Source organism: Hyperolius riggenbachi, chromosome 11 (assembly GCF_040937935.1).
Source record: "Hyperolius riggenbachi isolate aHypRig1 chromosome 11, aHypRig1.pri, whole genome shotgun sequence".
Taxonomy (NCBI): domain Eukaryota; kingdom Metazoa; phylum Chordata; class Amphibia; order Anura; family Hyperoliidae; genus Hyperolius; species Hyperolius riggenbachi.
In genome coordinates this window covers 211,036,689-211,055,305 of record NC_090656.1, presented here as the reverse complement: position 1 = coordinate 211,055,305, position 18,617 = coordinate 211,036,689, and the positions used below count along the sequence as shown (strand labels likewise).

The 18,617-nt window shown below is 48.3% G+C and overlaps 1 protein-coding gene across 2 annotated transcripts in view; it reads left to right on the top strand.

Moving 5' to 3' along the window:
* Positions 1–4,370, top strand: part of GALNT18 (polypeptide N-acetylgalactosaminyltransferase 18) — a 485,929-nt gene extending 481,559 nt beyond the window's left edge. For both annotated transcript variants that reach the window (XM_068260107.1, XM_068260108.1), the window contains exon 11: positions 3,839–4,370. In XM_068260107.1, the coding sequence (XP_068116208.1) occupies positions 3,839–3,985 (147 nt within the window). In that variant the 3' untranslated portion in view covers positions 3,986–4,370. The remainder of the gene's footprint in view (positions 1–3,838) is intronic.
* The last annotated feature ends 14,247 nt before the right edge of the window (positions 4,371–18,617 follow it).

Here is an 18,617-nt window from a genome sequence, read left to right as displayed (position 1 = left end):
TTGTAGCTAGGGCATGTGTTTATTTTAAATAATTTTCCTCGCTTCAGGTTCCCTTTAAGCCTAGGGAGAAAAAGCTCATCTGCCAAGCTTTTATATTGCCCTCTGATGTATGTATGTATTATTATTCAGTATTTATATAGTGACATCTTCCGCAGCGCTGTACAGTCTTGTCACTTAACTGTCCCTCAGAGGGGCTCACAATCTAATCCCTATCATATATGTATGTATTGTAGTCTAGGGCCAATTTTGGGGGGAAGCCAATTAAAGGGACACTGTAGGGGGGGGGGGGGGTCAGGGGAAAATGAGTTGAACTTACCCGGGGCTTCTAATGGTCCCCCGCAGACATCCTGTGCCTGTGCTGCCACTCCCCAATGCTCCAGCCCCGCCTCCGGTTCACTTCTGGAATTTCAGACTGATAAACACTGCGCCTGCGTTGCTGTGCCCTCGCTCCCGCTAACGTCACCAGAAGCGTACTGCGCAGTCCCAGTATAGTCTGTGCCTGTGCAGTACGCTCCTGGTGACATCAGTAGGAGCGAGGACATGGCAACACCGACACAGTGGTTTTCAGACTTTAAAGTCTGAAATTCCAGAAGTGAACCGAAGACGGGACCGGAGCATCGGTGAGTGGCTGCGCGGGCACAGGATGTCTGCGGGGGACCATTAGAAGCCCCGGGTAACTTCAACTCCTTTTCCTCCAACCCCCTACAGTATCCCTTTAAGTTATCTGTATGTTTTTGGGATGTGGGAGGAATCTGGACTGCCTGGAGGAAACCCACACAGACACAGGGAGGACATACACTCCTTGCAGATAGTGCCCTGGCTGGGATTCCAACCGGAGACCCAGCGCTGCAAAGCGAGAGCGCTAACCACTATGCCACCGTGCTGCCTATTGTGATCCATGGTGGCAGTAAACTGTCTGCACTTTACCACGTCTGTGACCATCTATGTGAACTTAGCGCCTCGCTATGCAGAGCGGTTCTACGGAACGCAATGGAAGCTCCTGAAATCTGCTTATTCCCAGCAGACAAATAAGGAGTTAATATCCATACATGACAACAAGATGCACCAGGGGAGGAGTGCTGGGGAGACTGATCACATGATGTATCACAGATCGCTGCCATTATCCAATCAGCAGAGAGCGCCTATGCATATTTTATGCCACTCTCCTCATTCCCTGACACTAAAAACCATCATAAAGTCCGATCCATGTAATGAAACAGGAATTATTTACCAGCGTGAATTCTTCTGCTGCTCCCCTGGAATACGCCGTTATTGGAGCGATAAACCTCCATTCATTTTTCAGCACTAATAACAACTGTCTTCTCAGGCCCAGTTTTGTCAGAAAGTAAACAAAGAGCCATTGCTTTATTGTGGGCTCCGCAGATAGAGAAACACTCCGGGACAACATTCATTCCAGTGTCAGACAGCCTGGAAATGGCTTACAAACACTTCTGGAGCTTTACTGCTGTCTGTGTACCCAGCGGGGACATCCTTCCTGGCTTCCCATCATGGGGACGTCTAGGACTTTAATCTACAATCTACTCCTTGGTGGTCCAGGGACAGCGTGCGTGTGAAAACAGACCACGGTAAAAAGGGCTCCCGAGATAACTGCTAGTAGAATATCGGAAAAATAACGAATATTCTACTAGTTAATTCCGTAAATACTGGTAATTCCCTATTTAGTGAAATATTGGTAATCTTTACTGATATTTTACTGTGACTTACAGAGGAACTCCAGTGTAAATAATGTAATTAAAAAAGTGCTTCATTTTTACAATAATTATGTATAACTGATTTAGTCAGTGTCTGCCCATTGTAAAATCTTTTAAATCCCTGATTTACATTCTGACATTTATCACATGGTGACATTTTTACTGCTGGCAGGTGGTGTAGCTGCTGCTTGCTGTTTTGGCAGTTGGAAACAGCTGTAAACAGCTATTTCCCACAATGCAACAAGGTTCAAAGACAGGAAACTGCCAGAAGTACCTCGGTACTCAGAGCTGCTTGTGGGAGGGGTTTCATCACAATATCAGCCATACAGCGCCCCCTGGTGGTCTGTTTGTGAAAAGGAATAGATTTCTCATGTAAAAGGGGGTATCAGCTACTGATTCGGATAGAGTTCAATTCTTGGTCGGAGTTTCTCTTTAAGGTTGCCACTAACGGTTCAATTTCTGGCAAAAAATCGTTTGAGCGATCAGAAATTCTGATCAGAAGTGGATTTCACGATTGTTCAGTACACCATCGACGAACCAATCTTTGCTTCCTATCTATCACAACCAACAAGAAAATCCAAATTTTGGTTTGGCAAAAATTCAATCGGACGACTATTGTTATAATAGTTTGTAATCAAATGTACCCATCAACAGGGATTATTTACAACCAATCCGATCAGAATTTCTGATCGACGAACGATTTTTCACTAGAAATTGGATCATTAGTGGCCACCTTTACCCTAATACATGCCCTTCCCTCTCGATGCCTAACATTAACCGATCCCCCCCCCCCTCCTCCAGCACTGCCTAACCTTAAAACCTCCCTGGTTGTGCCTAACCTAAAATTGAATGGAAAGCACTGAAATGCGATCGCAGGGAAATCGCCTGAAAATGATGCAGGCTACGCGTTTGCGTTTGACAATTTACGTTAATCGCCGGCGATTAACGCAAATCGCCCCCAAGTAAGAATGGGCCCATAGGGTATTAAAGCACTAGCACTTTCAAAAGCGCTACCGCGTGAGTGTTTTGCCAAAATAGTTAGCAAAACACTAGTGAGCTCTTCCAACACATTTTTCACTTAAGTTTGGCTTTCGATAAAAAAAAAAATGTAATCACTGTGCTGGGCAGCAGGGGGCGTAGCGCTGGGTCCCTGGTTTGAATCCCAGGCAGGGCACCATTTGCACAGAGTTTGTATGTTCTTTCCGTGTCTACGTGGGTTTCCTCTGGGCACTCCGGTTTCCCCCCACAACCCCCCAAAAATACAGATAAATTAATTGACCCTAGACTACAATACATGCACTGTACGTACATACATAGACATATGACTGTGGTAGGGATTAGATTGTGAGCTCCTCTGAGGGACAGTTAAGTGACAAGACAAACTCTGTACAGCGCTGCGGAAAATATTGGTGCTCTATACCATGAATGCTAAATAATAATAATCCCCCATAATAGAATGGACTGATTCATGCTCATTACCTGCATTTTGCAATATGCAACAAAAGGACACGGTCATTTAGAAGCTGTGTTCAGCAATAAGCTGCATTGGAGCAGCAAGGTAACACACAATGATTCAGGCAGAGCCCTTCCTCATGTGCACACCTGAGGAAGGGCTCTGTCCAAAACGTTGTGTGTGTTACCTTGCTGCTCCAATACAGCTTATTGCTGAACACAGCCTCTGAGTGCCGTGTCCTTTTGTTGCTTATTGTACTGTAGATACAGGAGTGCTGGTCCTGTGGACAGTAGTCACCGGCACACCGGAAAAGTACCGGCTTTTCCCCAAGGTTAGAAGCAACTGCTTATTTCTGTTGATCAATTACCTGCATTTTGAGTTTCCAGGTAAAGCATTAGATATACAAACAAAAGTCCCAATTAAAATTTCAGTATTTATAACGCAGTAATATCCAGTATTTGTTTACGTTAAGATTTTCTCACAATAGTGGTTGTAATGTAAAAAAAAATAATAATAATAATAAAATCTTCCATGCTTAGGCACTTCAGGAGGTCACATGGGGAAGACTGAAGACCTGTTTCTGTTTATACAATGAGTTTATCATGTGCGTTTCTGTCCCTTCTAGGGAGGTTCTATACAATGAGTTTATCATGTGCGTTTCTGTCCCTTCTAGGGAGGTTCGATACAGAACAAGAAGTCTAAGCGGTGTCTGGAACTTCAGGAGAACAGTGACAATGACTTTGGCTACCAGCTGGTGCTTCAGAAGTGCAGTGGACAGAAATGGAGCATAACAAACTTTCACAAAAACATCTTAACCTAGCGGAACCCTGGAGGTCAGACCATGACCGCAATCCCTCCTCTGTCCTGCAGAGGGCGCTGTACGGTACAGCTCAGCACATAACAGGATCTCCCTTGACACTACTTGATTCCTTTGCTACCGTGTAGCAAACTGCTGGACCCTATATGCCTGCTGTACTTTTTCCTTTTTTTTGTTTTTATTTTGTAAGGGGCGAGTGTGCGGAGTGGTTCAGGGGCTTTAGGCTTTTTATTTCTGAATATTTTATGATGTTTTTAGACCGGGGCTGAATGGTGGGGGTGACGGTGGAATATACTGAGATATTTTGCAACTTTACAAGAAAAAAAAAGTGTATATAAGTAACAGAGTTGAAGATATTTATATGGGACAATAAATTTTATGGATTTCACACTTGGCGTCCTCTTACTTTATCACTGATTAGATATATGTTAAAGAAGGGAAGTAATCCCAGATAAAAGGCACCCTAAAGGGGTGGAAAGGGGAGGTGTGCTTACCTTCTAATAAAACTAATAACCCACGCGTTTCACTGGTCACCACTGGCTTCATCAGGTGCACATCTGTCCTTGGAACTCAGTAAGCAAAGCATCTCTTAAAGAGAATCTGTACTCTAAAATTCTTACAATAAAAAGCATACCATTCTATTCATTATGTTCTCCTGGGCCCCTCTGTGCTGTTTCTGCCCCTCCCTGCTGCAAACCTGGCTTGTAATTACTAGTTTTAGACAGTGTTTACAAACAAAAGACATGGCATGTGATAAGCTGACAGGAGCTCAGTCTGTGACTCACACAGAGCCTGCAGGGGGCGTGGAGAGGGTGTGTATAGCTTCTATCCTATCACAAGCAGAGCCGCACATTCTTGCCTGAGTGCCTGAGCCCCACAAAGCCTTCAGAGGAAAGAAGATTAGATTACATAACAGAGATAATACAGCCACTGTGCAACTAGGAAAGGCTGCAGTAAGACAGACCACATTAGAACATGTATAGGAACTTATAGGATAGAAGAAATAAGGGTGAAAATTGTGTTACATAGTCTCTTTAACTTAGGTCACCGAGTTCCATGGAGAGATTTGCACCTGATAAAGCGGACGTGACTGGCGAAATGCAGTGTATATAAACATTTATATCTGTTGTAACTTTTATTAAAACAAACACATAGTATGAAAGAATGCACACAACAGTACGTACAAATGACGCTGTGGTATACTGCACATGTATCCTTTAACACTAGTGACTGCATTCCCAGCGACTGGGAATGCAGTCACTAGTGTTAAAGGGCAACTATAGCAAAAGTTCTATGGAGGCTGCCATATTTATTTCCTTTTAAGCAATACTAGTTGCCTGGCAACCCTGCTTATGCATTTAGCTGCAGTAATGTCTGAATCACACCAGAAACAAACATGCAGCTAATCTTCTCAGATCTGACAATGTCAGAAACAGAGGCGTAGCTAGGGCTTTCAGCGCCGGGGACAAAGACTATCAATGCACCCCCTTAGGTGAAGGCTGTGGCATGCGCAGCGTCAAAAAAGGGCGTGGTCACATAATAAATGTGGGCGTGGTTATGGGTGGGGCCAAATGTACATGGAGGTTAGCCGGCTCACGCTCACCCACCCTCCCTCAGTATGTACCTTCCAGCATGTTCCAAGACAAATTCAGAAATCATGAGCCCCCCCATCAAGACAAATTCAGCAAATATGAGGCCCCCAACATGACCAACTCAGCAATCATGAGGCCCCCAACAAGACAAATTTAGCAATCATGAGGCCTCCAACAAGACAAATTCAGCAATCATGAGCAAATATCAGGGCCCCCAACATGACCAACTCAGCAATCATGAGGCCCCCAACAAGACAAATTTAGCAATCATGAGGCCCCCAACAAATCATGAGGCCCCCAACAAGACAAATTCAGCAATCGTGAGGCCCCCAACAAGACAAATTCAGCAGTCATGAGGCACATAAATAGACAGCATTTCACATAACTAGGCAGAATGCCCCCTTAATATGGTAGAAACCTCTCACCTGGCAGCAGTTCCCCAAAATACACTCAATCTGACAGCAGTGGTTCCCCAAAAATAGGTAGCCCCAGGTCTATAGGTGGCCAGCAGTATAGATGTCCCCAGAATAGGTGGCCAGCGGTATAGATGTCCCCAGAACAGGTAGCCAGGGGTATATGTCCCCAGTATATGTAGTCAGGGGTATATGTCCCCAGTATATGTAGCCAGGGGTATATATGCCCAGCATATGTAGCCAGGGGTATATGTCCCCAGTATATGTAGTCAGGGGTATATGTCCCCAGTATATGTAGCCAGGGGTATATATGCCCAGCATATGTAGCCAGGGGTATATGTGCCCAGTATATGTAGCCAGGGGTATATGTGCCCAGTATATGTAGCTAGGGGTATATGTGCCCAGTATATGTAGCCAGGGGTATATGTGCCCAGTATATGTAGGCAGGGGTATATGTGCCCAGTATATGTAGGCAGGGGTATATGTGCCCAGTATATGTAGGCAGGGGTATATGTCCCCAGTATATGTAGGCAGGGGTATATGTGACCAGTATATGTAGGCAGGGGTATATGTAGCCAGAGGTATATGTGCCCAGTACATGTAGCCAGGGGTATATGTAGCCAGGGGTATATGTGCCCAGTATATGTTGTCAGGGGTATATATGCCCAGTATATGTTGTCAGGGGTATATATGCCCAGTATATGTAGGCAGGGGTATATATGCCCAGTATATGTAGGCAGGGGTATATATGCCCAGTATATATAGGCTGGTGTATATGTCCCCAGTATATGTAGTCAGGGGTATATGTCCCCAGTATATGTAGCCAGGGGTATATATGCCCAGTATATGTAGCCAGGGGTATATATGCCCAGTATATATAGCCAGGGGTATATGTGCCCAGTATATGTAGTCAGGGTTATATGTGCCCAGTATATGTAGCCAGGGGAATATGTAGAACATTTCATGTTCTGAAGACATTTTCTATTGAAGTCAAAGCAGTCAATAGTTCTGCCAAGACAAGAATTGGCTTCAGAAAAAAGAATTTTCAGCAAATATGGTGTTAGCACAATGGCTAGGGAAGTGAATATTGGCTTTTGAAATAAGAATTTTCTGCAAACAGTAACACCAATAAGATGGCCGCTGGTGAATCCCCAGATGCCACATTGGAGTGGCAGAATGAGCGGATTTCCACATGGGTCGGGGGTCAGGGCATGGGATGCCTGGACCCCCCCATTCATGTGACAAAAACGCTCATTCTGCCACTTTAGTGTGACCTCCTAGGACCAGGGAATGTCCGGCGGCCATTTTGTTGACATCACTATGGGCCGTAAATTCTTGTTTTGGAAGCCAATTTTTGCTTTCTTAGCCATTGTGTTAATGCCGTGTTTGCTGAAAATTCTTGTTTCCGAATCCAATTTTTGCAGCGGCAGAACGAAACGTGGTACTCGACACTGTAATTTCTGATGTTCGCGATTTTACTCGGAACGGCCGAATTCCGGTTCGAAAATCAGAACTGTTCCAAATCCGAGAGCTCATCCCTATTTGCCATATCAAATTCAAAACACTCAAATACTGACAAACACAAGACTTCAGCACCATCTCGGTACCGACCAAGCGGGTGGGGGCAGTGCCCTTGCATGTGCCTCACCACACGTTTCTTGTGACTCCCATGATTACTCCTTACAGCTTCGGAAGGAGGAGACACTGGAATCATGTGAAGCGCAAGTCAGTAAACTAGTTAGTGGCTGGATAGTGCACTGATTTAAGGGAAACCGTGACCAAGAATTGAACTTCATCCCAATCAGAAGCTTATACCCCCTTTTACATGAATACCCTATTCCTTTTTCACAAACTGATCATCAAGGGGCTCTGTATGGCTGATATTGTGGTGAAACCCCTCCCACAATGGGATGTCAGGACCATGGTCCTGACAGTTTCCTGTCTGTGAACCTCGTTGCATTGTGGGAAATAACAGCTGTTTCCAACTGCCAAAAATGGAAGCAGCATCTCCTTCCAGTGACATCACCTGCCAGCAGTAAAAATGTCACCATGTGATAAATGTCAGAAAGTAAATTAGGGAGAGGAAAGACTTTACAACGGGCAAACACTGACTAAATCATTTATACATAATTATTGTACAAATGAAGCACTTTTTTGATCACATTTTCACTGGAGTTCCTCATTAAGGGCTCTGCCACTGACACAGGAGACCAGGGTTTGAATTTTGACTCTTCCTGTTCAGTAAGACAGCACAGATTCAGTGACGAGATCTTGTGCAAGACTCTCTAACACTGTTACTGCTTATAGAGCGCATCCTAGTGGCTGCAGCTCTGGTGCTCCACCATGAGAAAAGCGGGACAAACCTGTTCACTGACCTACCCTGTCTGCTTGTTTGGTATGGAGATGTTCCTGAAGTGATGTGCTCGGTAGTATTTAGGTGTTCCGAATTCGATATGTGAGCATATCGCTGTCAGCACCCATGGTACAAAACCCTTCTTCGGAGTCTGCATTGTCTTTGCTGCATCGGACATGTCATGTCCATTGTGCAGAATTACCTTTTACAGCATGAGTCTGCGTTACACTCACCGCAAACTGAGACAGTGGATATATATGAACGGATACTATGCCTAACAGATACAGACTACCCAGCAAGCTTATGGTGGTCATTAAGTTACATTAGTTATGTTAATTAAAATAGATAGGTAATATAATCTCTTACCCATCCTGTTTTAAAAGAACAGGCAAAAGTTTGGTCACTACCTCGGGACGTGCATGCAAGGTGGCGAGAATTTGTTATGGAGGGCAAGTCTGCTATTGCGAGTGACCACGGGCAATGGCCGGGGAATCCTGGTTAGATTCCGGTCCGGAGTGGGAGCCTAAGAAACGGCTACCAGCCCCGCACATCCAAGGAAGGCAGCAGGCAGGCATGCACGTCCCGAGGTAGTGACCAAAAATAACAATACAGGAGGACTTTCGAGGCCCTGCTGTATATGCGAAATTAATGTCTCTAATGATCAGCACAAAAAAAACTTTTCCAATCTGTTCACAAACTTTAGAATCTTCTAAAGTTTGTGAACAGATTGGAAAAGTTTTCTTTGCGCTGATCATTAGAGACATTTATTTGACTGTATGAGATTGACCCTGAACATCAATTTAGATCGTCAGCAGTCATTAAATTGCATTGTTGTGTGTGTGGGACTGCGCACAGAGAATTTTTGTTTTTCGTATATGTGAAATGAATCAACTTTAAATCCTTTAACTAGAATCTGTTATGGAGGGCAAGTCTGCCATTGTGAGTGACCACGGGCAATGGCCGGGGAATCCTGGTTCGATTCCGGTCCGGAGTGGGAGCCTAAGAAACGGCTACCACCACACACATCCAAGGAAGGCAGCAGGCATTGCATGCACGTCCCGAGGTAGTGACCAAAAATAACAATACAGGAGGACTTTCGAGGCCCTGCTGTATATGTGAAATTAATCAACAGGTAGGTAGGTATATGCAGTAATGGGTATTACAATGTGCACCTGTCACACACAGACAGATACCGGACAGGTGACTCTGCGTGCACTCACGTAGGTAGGTGGGTGCACTGTGAACAACAGGTAGGTAGGTATATGCAGTAATGGGTATTACAATGTGCACCTGTCACACGCACAGGCAGTCACTGAATATGCTGGGCCTGGCAGTGGCACACACACACAGTATGAATTAGCAAGGCTTTCTATGCAACACAAGTGTCAATGGTACACACAGAAAAAAAAATTGATCACAAGAAGAAGATTAGCCCTCAAAAGAGCTGTTGTGGGGTGCTATTTTAGCAATAAGAAATCAGCAAGGAGCAAGCTAACAAGCTTACAAGAGCCTAACTAATCGTTTCCTATGAGAGAGTCTGATGCAGCCGTCCCTTCTCTAATTAATGCAGGCACACGATTGAGTGTAATGGCCGACGGGGCCTGCCTTTTATAGGGGGGGGGGGGGCAGGGGAGTGGCTCGAGGAGAGAGTGTAGCCTGATTGGCTACAATGTGCCTGATGACTGTGATGTAGAGGGTCAAAGTTGACACTAATGGTGCACTATGGGGGCGAACCGAACTTCCGGAAAAGTTTGCGGTTCTCCGCGATCTCGAACCCCGGAAGTTCGCCGGCGAACTGTTCGGGCCATCTCTAGAAAGGAGGTGACAGGGAGCATGAGACACAGTTCCAACTGTCCTGTGTCCTGATCACCCCTCCCAGTTGCTAGGCAACATGAACAACAACATAGGAAATCCCATCATGCTTTGCACAGCATCAGGGGAAAAAAGCCCGGGCAGTTTTCTTTGATGGGGGTGGAGCTTAGCTTTTGTAAAGCTAAAAATAAGGCTTATGTAAGAAAAACAAAGTTCTGATGCTGTGAAACTGTTAAAGTGACTCTGTAACAAAAATTACAACGTTTTTTCTACCATGCTACAAGTTCCTAAACCTATTCTAATCTGTTCTGGCTCACTGCAGTACTTTGTACTATCAAGGTCTATGTAATAAATCAATGTATCTTTCCCCTGTCAGACTTGTCGGCCTGTGTCTGGAAGGCTGCCAACTCTTCTGTGCTGGTCTGTTCCTCTATGCACAGCACTATGCCAGCAGCTTCTCTGCTATCTTATCAGTGATAGAAGAGAGCTGGATAAAAATCCTCCTCTGTTAGGCTGTGAAAGTATCTGGCTGACACATACTGAGGAATTACAAACACAGGCACAGGCAGAGTTGTCTGCAGGAAGCCTGTAATGTTCAGTGCATGAGAGAAGAAGGGGACAGAAGGTAAACACACAAATTATCTTTTGAGATTCAAAAGGAAAGCTGTATACAGCCTGCTTGTGTATGGATGTATTTTCTATGTGTGGACATATTGTACATCAATCTACTTCCTGTTTTGGTGGCCATTTTGTTTGTTTATAAACAAACTTTTTAAAACTGTTTTTGACTACTTTTAATGCGGCGGGGAGCGGCGAAATTGTGACAGAGGGTAATAGGAGATGTCCCCTAACACACTGGTATGTTTACTTTTGTGCGATTTTAACAATACAGATTCTCTTTAAAGAAACATCAAGCCTTTTCAATGCTGCGGAGTAGATTTTTAGTCTGGAGGTTCACTTTAACATAGGGTGCACATCCATTTATCCATTCATTCACTGCTCTCCATTGCAGTAAACAGAACAACTTTCAGTGTATGTGAACTAGGCCGAAGGACAAGCACAAAGTAAAACGATAGGTAGTGCTTTACTATGTGTCAGTTTGTGTAAAACCCGGCATACATAGCGCTAATGTGCCCTTTATTCTAGTGAGGCAAAGGCAAAACCTGAATACACAGTTCCCTTTCTCCAGACACCAATGGAGTGTATCCATTAATCAAGAGTAAAATCATTGTGCAATAGGGATGGTCAATGACATGCAAATCATTTTGAGTTGATGCAGGATTATGCAACTTTTATATGCAAATTTATGCAGCTTGAAAACGAACCAATCAAATCCTGGGGAGGTATAGGGGTAGATGGTGGGTTAGGGCCTGTTTCCGCTAGGTGTGAATTTGTGTAGTTTTTTTTTCGGCACACAAATTCAGAGAACAATGATTTCGTATGAGCCTGTTTCCATTAGATACAAAATTCGTATTAAAAAATCAAAAGCAGTGCTTCTATTGCTAGATGCTGCATTCTGGTTTTGGTTGCGTTTTTGCATTCCCAATCATTAAGGTCTATAGAACTTACTTTTAGCGGGGAAAAAAAGTAGTGTATGCGCATGAAAAAATTGCATTTATGCATATACACATTTGCATTTGCATGCCATTTTCGCTAATGAAAAATAGCATGTGATTTACATGCTTCTAGTGGAAAGTGTTGGGGGGAGGTTAGCATTAGGGGGTAGGTGAGGGAAGTAGTGTTGGGCGTAGATGTGGGGTTAGTGTTGGGTGTAGGTAGGATGAAGGGTAGTTGGGGGGGGCTAGTGTTGGGCATAGGTGGGGGGATAGTGTTGGGCATAGGTGGAGGGGTTAGGGTTAGGTGTAGGTAGGGGGGAGGTTAGGAGCAGGTTGGGCATAGGTGGGTCAGGTTAAAGTAAGGTGCAGGCTAGCCCAGGCATGGGCAAACTCGGCCCTCCAGCTGTTACGAAACTACAAGTCCCACAATGCATTTGCCTTTATGAGTCATAACTGTGGCCGTCAGACTCCTGTAATGCATTGTGGGACTTGTAGTTCCTTAGCAGCTGGAGGGCCAAGTTTGCCCATGCCTGGGCTAGGGGTAGGTGGGGGGGGGCTAGTGTTGGGTGTAGATGGGGGTTAGTGTTAGGTGGATGTTAGGAGTAGGTGGGGGGCTACTAGTGTTGGGCATAGGCAAGAGGTTAAAGGATAGAGTAGTGTACCATACACATTCCTGATGCTAAGCCATTATTTAAATATTCACAATATTCAAATATCGGCAAAGCCCGGCTCCCAAATTAACACTTGCAATTTTTACACAGACGCTTTACAATGTTAAAGGGAAAAAAATGGCTTTCAGTTTCACCACATGCCAGGAAAATGTTATAGCTTTTCTCCATAGAGAAATCAGAATCTCTGTAATGCAGTGCTATAATAATTACTGTTAGCGTGTTGAAGTTTAGCTAATGCCGTGCCTCAGTCTTGGCAGTTCTCTCCCTCAGCACAATCTTTACATCTGCTATAAGGAGGTCAGCTCTCCCGGAACCGTGTGACAAGGCTGACATTTTCCCAGAGTTCTTCAGGGAAAGCAGAAAACTGAAATAGCCGCTCTCTGGAGGCTTTTAACACGATATCTGGAACAAAACTGCACAAGGGTTTTATCTCCTTCCCATAAAGTTTCAGCGCAAAGTGTTCTAGAAGTCACAAGTGCCGCCCCTCACCCTCGCCAGACTCTCACCGCCGAGGATTCTGGGAAGGCTGACCTTTGTCTGCCTCATCTGGAGGAGTTAGTGGAGGGGAAGGGAGAAGGGGGGGGGTTTAGATAAGAAACCAAAGAAATCCTAAAAGGTAAAATCCGGCAAGACAAATAAAATGGAGGTTTTAAAGGATAACAAAGGCGAAAGGTTCTGGTAAAAAGTGAAGGTGCAGTAAGTAGGGGGTATAAGCAAATGCTTACCGCACCTCCCATCCCCCTCCATCACCTGGGGTTCTCCTGCACTCACTCCTGTTTTTCTCGGTGACTCCAAACCGGGACATACGGCGGCGCGCATGCGCAGTATGTCCGTTCTGCTCCCTGTGGCCGTGCAGTGATGTCACATCGCAGGGGGCATTGGTCAAACAACTTCCTGCGACACGGCACGGGTCACACAACTTCCTGCGACACGGCACGGGTCACACAACTTCCTGCGACACGGCACGGGTCACACAACTTCCTGCGACACGGCACTGGCCACACAACTTCCTGCGACACGGCACTGGTCACACAACTTCCTGTGACACGGCACTGGTCACACAACTTCCTGTGACACGGCACTGGTCACACAACTTCCTGCGACACGGCACGGGTCACACAACTTCCTGCGAGACGGCACGGGTCACACAAATTCCTGCGAGACGGCACGGGTCACACAAATTCCTGCGAGACGGCACGGGCCACACAACTTCCTGCGACATGGCACTGACCACACAACTTCCTGCGAAATGGCACTGGTCACATAACGTCCTGCGACACACCACTTCCTGCGACACGGCACTGGTCTTATGGCCTCCTGTGACACGGCACTGGTCACACAACTTCCTGTGACACGGCAACTTCCTGTCACACAACCTCCTGCGACACGCAACTGGTCACACAACCTCCTGCGACACGGCACTGGTCACATAACTTCCTGCGACACGGCACTGGTCACACAACTTGCTGCGACACGGCACTGGTCACACAACTTGCTGCGACACGGCACTGGTCACACAACTTGCTGCGACACGGCACTGGTCACACAACTTGCTGCGACACGGCACTGGTCACACAACTTGCTGCGACACGGCACTGGTCACACAACCTCCTGCGACACGGCACTGGTCACACAACCTCCTGCGACACAGCACTGGTCACAAAACCTCCTGCGACACGGCACTGGTCACACAACCTCCTGCGACACGGCACAGGTCACACAACCTCCTGCCACACGGCACTGGTCACACAACCTCCTGCCACACGGCACTGGTCACACAACCTCCTGCCACACGGCACTGGTCACACAACCTCCTGCCACACGGCACTGGTCACACAACCTCCTGCCACACGACACTGGTCACACAACCTCCTGCCACACGACACTGGTCACACAACCTCCTGCCACACGGCACTGGTCACTCAACTTCCTGCGACACGGCACTGGTCACACAACTTCCTGCGACACGGCACTTCCTGCAACACGGCACTAATCTAATGGCCTCCTGTGACACGGCACTGGTCACACAACCTCCTGTGACACTGCACTGGTCTCATGGCCTCCTGCAACATGACACTGGTCTTACAACTACTTTGATTACACGGCACTGGTCACACAACCTCCTGCGACATGGCACTGGTCACAAAACCTACTGTGACACGGCACTGGTCACACAACCTCCTGCGACACGGCACTGGTCACACAACTTCCTGTAACACGGCACTGGTCACACAACTTCCTGCAACACGTCACTGGTCACTCAACTTCCTGCGACACGGCACTGGTCACACAACTTCCTGCGACACGGCATTGGTCACATAACTTCCTGCGACACACCACTTCTTGCGACACGGCACTGGTCTCATGGCCTCCTGTGACACTGCACTGGTCACACAACCTCCTGCGACACGGCACTGGTCACACAACCTCCTGCGACACGGCACTGGTCACACAACTTCCTGCGATACGGCACTGGTCACACAACTTCCTGCGATACAGCACTAGTCGCATGGCATCCAGCAACATGGCACTGGTCACATAACTTTCTGCGACGCTGCATTGGTCACACAACCTCCTGCGACATAGCACTGGTCTCATGGCCTCCTGCAACATGACACTGGTCATACAACTACTTTGTTACACGGCACTGGTCACACAACTTGCTGCGACATGGCACTGGTCACACAACCTCCTGCGACATGGCACTGGTCACACAACCTCCTGCGACACGGCACTGGTCACAACTTCCTGTGACACGGCACTGGTCACTCAACTTCCTGCGACACGGCACTGGTCACTCAACTTCCTGCGACACAGCACTGGTCACACAACCTCCTGCGACACGGCACTGGTCACATAACTTCCTGCGACACACAACTTCCTGCGACACGGCACTGGTCTCATGGCCTCCTGTGACACGGCACTGGTCACACAACCTCCTGTGACACGGCACTTGTCACACAGCTTCCTGCAACACGGCACTGGTCAAACAACTTCCTGCAACACGACACTAGTCACATGGCCTCCAGCAACATGGCACTGGTCACATAACTTCCTGCGACATAGCACTGGTCTCATGGCCTCCTGCAACATGACACTGGTCATACAACTACTTTGTTACACGGCACTGGTCACTCAACTTCCTGCGACACGGCACTGGTCACATAACTTCCTGCGACACGGCACTTCCTGCGACACGGCACTAGTCTCATGGCCTCCTGTGACACGGCACTGGTCACACAACCTCCTGTGACACGGCACTTGTCACACAACCTCCTGCGACACGGCACTTGTCACACAACCTCCTGCGACACGGCACTGGTCACACAACTTCCTGCGACACGGCACTGGTCACACAACCTCCTGTGACACGGCACTTGTCACACAACTTCCTGCGATACGGCACTGGTCACACAACCTCCTGCGACACGGCACTGGTCACACAACTTCCTGCGACACGGCACTGGTCACACAACCTCCTGTGACACGGCACTTGTCACACAACTTCCTGCGATACGGCACTGGTCACACAACCTCCTGCGACACGGCACTGGTCACATAACTTCCTGCGACACGGCACTGGTCACACAACTTGCTATGACACGGCACTGGTCACACAACTTGCTGCGACACGGCACTGGTCACTCAACTTCCTGCGACACGGCACTGGTCACACAACCTCCTGCGACACGGCACTGGTCACACAACTTGCTGCGACACGGCACTGGTCACACAACTTGCTGCGACACGGCACTGGTCACACAACTTGCTGCGACACGGCACTGGTCACACAACTTGCTGCGACACGGCACTGGTCACACAACTTGCTGCGACACGGCACTGGTCACACAACCTCCTGCGACACGGCACTGGTCACACAACCTCCTGCGACACGGCACTGGTCACAAAACCTCCTGCGACACGGCACTGGTCACACAACCTCCTGCGACACGGCACAGGTCACACAACCTCCTGCCACACGGCACTGGTCACACAACCTCCTGCCACACGGCACTGGTCACACAACCTCCTGCCACACAGCACTGGTCACACAACCTCCTGCCACACGGCACTGGTCACACAACCTCCTGCCACACGACACTGGTCACACAACCTCCTGCCACACGACACTGGTCACACAACCTCCTGCCACACGGCACTGGTCACTCAACTTCCTGCGACACAGCACTGGTCACACAACTTCCTGCGACACGGCACTTCCTGCAACACGGCACTAATCTAATGGCCTCCTGTGACACGGCACTGGTCACACAACCTCCTGTGACACTGCACTGGTCTCATGGCCTCCTGCAACATGACACTGGTCTTACAACTACTTTGATTACACGGCACTGGTCACACAACTTGCTGCGACACGGCACTGGTCACACAACCTCCTGCGACATGGCACTGGTCACAAAACCTACTGTGACACGGCACTGGTCACACACCCTCCTGCGACACGGCACTGGTCACACAACTTCCTGTAACACGGCACTGGTCACACAACTTCCTGCAACACGTCACTGGTCACTCAACTTCCTGCGACACGGCACTGGTCACACAACTTCCTGCGACACGGCATTGGTCACATAACTTCCTGCGACACACCACTTCTTGCGACACGGCACTGGTCTCATGGCCTCCTGTGACACTGCACTGGTCACACAACCTCCTGCGACACGGCACTGGTCACACAACCTCCTGCGACACGGCACTGGTCACACAACTTCCTGCGATACGGCACTAGTCGCATGGCATCCAGCAACATGGCACTGGTCACATAACTTTCTGCGACGCTGCATTGGTCACACAACCTCCTGCGACATAGCACTGGTCTCATGGCCTCCTGCAACATGACACTGGTCATACAACTACTTTGTTACACGGCACTGGTCACACAACTTGCTGCGACATGGCACTGGTCACACAACCTCCTGCGACATGGCACTGGTCACACAACCTCCTGCGACACGGCACTGGTCACAACTTCCTGTGACACGGCACTGGTCACTCAACTTCCTGCGACACGGCACAGGTCACTCAACTTCCTGCGACACAGCACTGGTCACACAACCTCCTGCGACACGGCGCTGGTCACATAACTTCCTGCGACACACAACTTCCTGCGACACGGCACTGGTCTCATGGCCTCCTGTGACACGGCACTGGTCACACAACCTCCTGTGACACGGCACTTGTCACACAGCTTCCTGCAACACGGCACTGGTCAAACAACTTCCTGCAACACGACACTAGTCACATGGCCTCCAGCAACATGGCACTGGTCACATAACTTCCTGCGACATAGCACTGGTCTCATGGCCTCCTGCAACATGACACTGGTCATACAACTACTTTGTTACACGGCACTGGTCACTCAACTTCCTGCGACACGGCACTGGTCACATAACTTCCTGCGACACGGCACTTCCTGCGACACGGCACTAGTCTCATGGCCTCCTGTGACACGGCACTGGTCACACAACCTCCTGTGACACGGCACTTGTCACACAACCTCCTGCGACACGGCACTTGTCACATAACCTCCTGCGACACGGCACTGGTCACACAACTTCCTGCGACACGGCACTGGTCACACAACCTCCTGTGACACGGCACTTGTCACACAACTTCCTGCGATACGGCACTGGTCACACAACCTCCTGCGACACGGCACTGGTCACACAACTTCCTGCGACACGGCACTGGTCACACAACCTCCTGTGACACGGCACTTGTCACACAACTTCCTGCGATACGGCACTGGTCACACAACCTCCTGCGACACGGCACTGGTCACACAACTTGCTATGACACGGCACTGGTCACACAACTTGCTGCGACACGGCACTGGTCACTCAACTTCCTGCGACACGGCACTGGTCACACAACCTCCTGCGACACGGCACTGGTCACATAACTTCCTGCGACACGGCACTGGTCACACAACTTGCTGTGACACGGCACTGGTCACACAACTTCCTGCGATACGGCACTGGTCACTCAACTTCCTGCGACACGGCACTGGTCACACAACCTCCTGCGACACGGCACTGGTCACATAACTTCCTGCGACACACCACTTCCTGCGACACGGCACTGGTCTCATGGCCCCCTGTGACACGGCACTGGTCATACAACCTCTTGTGACATGGCACTGGTCACACAACTTCCTGCAACATGGCACTGGTCACACAACTTCCTGCAACAGGACACTGGTCACACAACTTCCTGC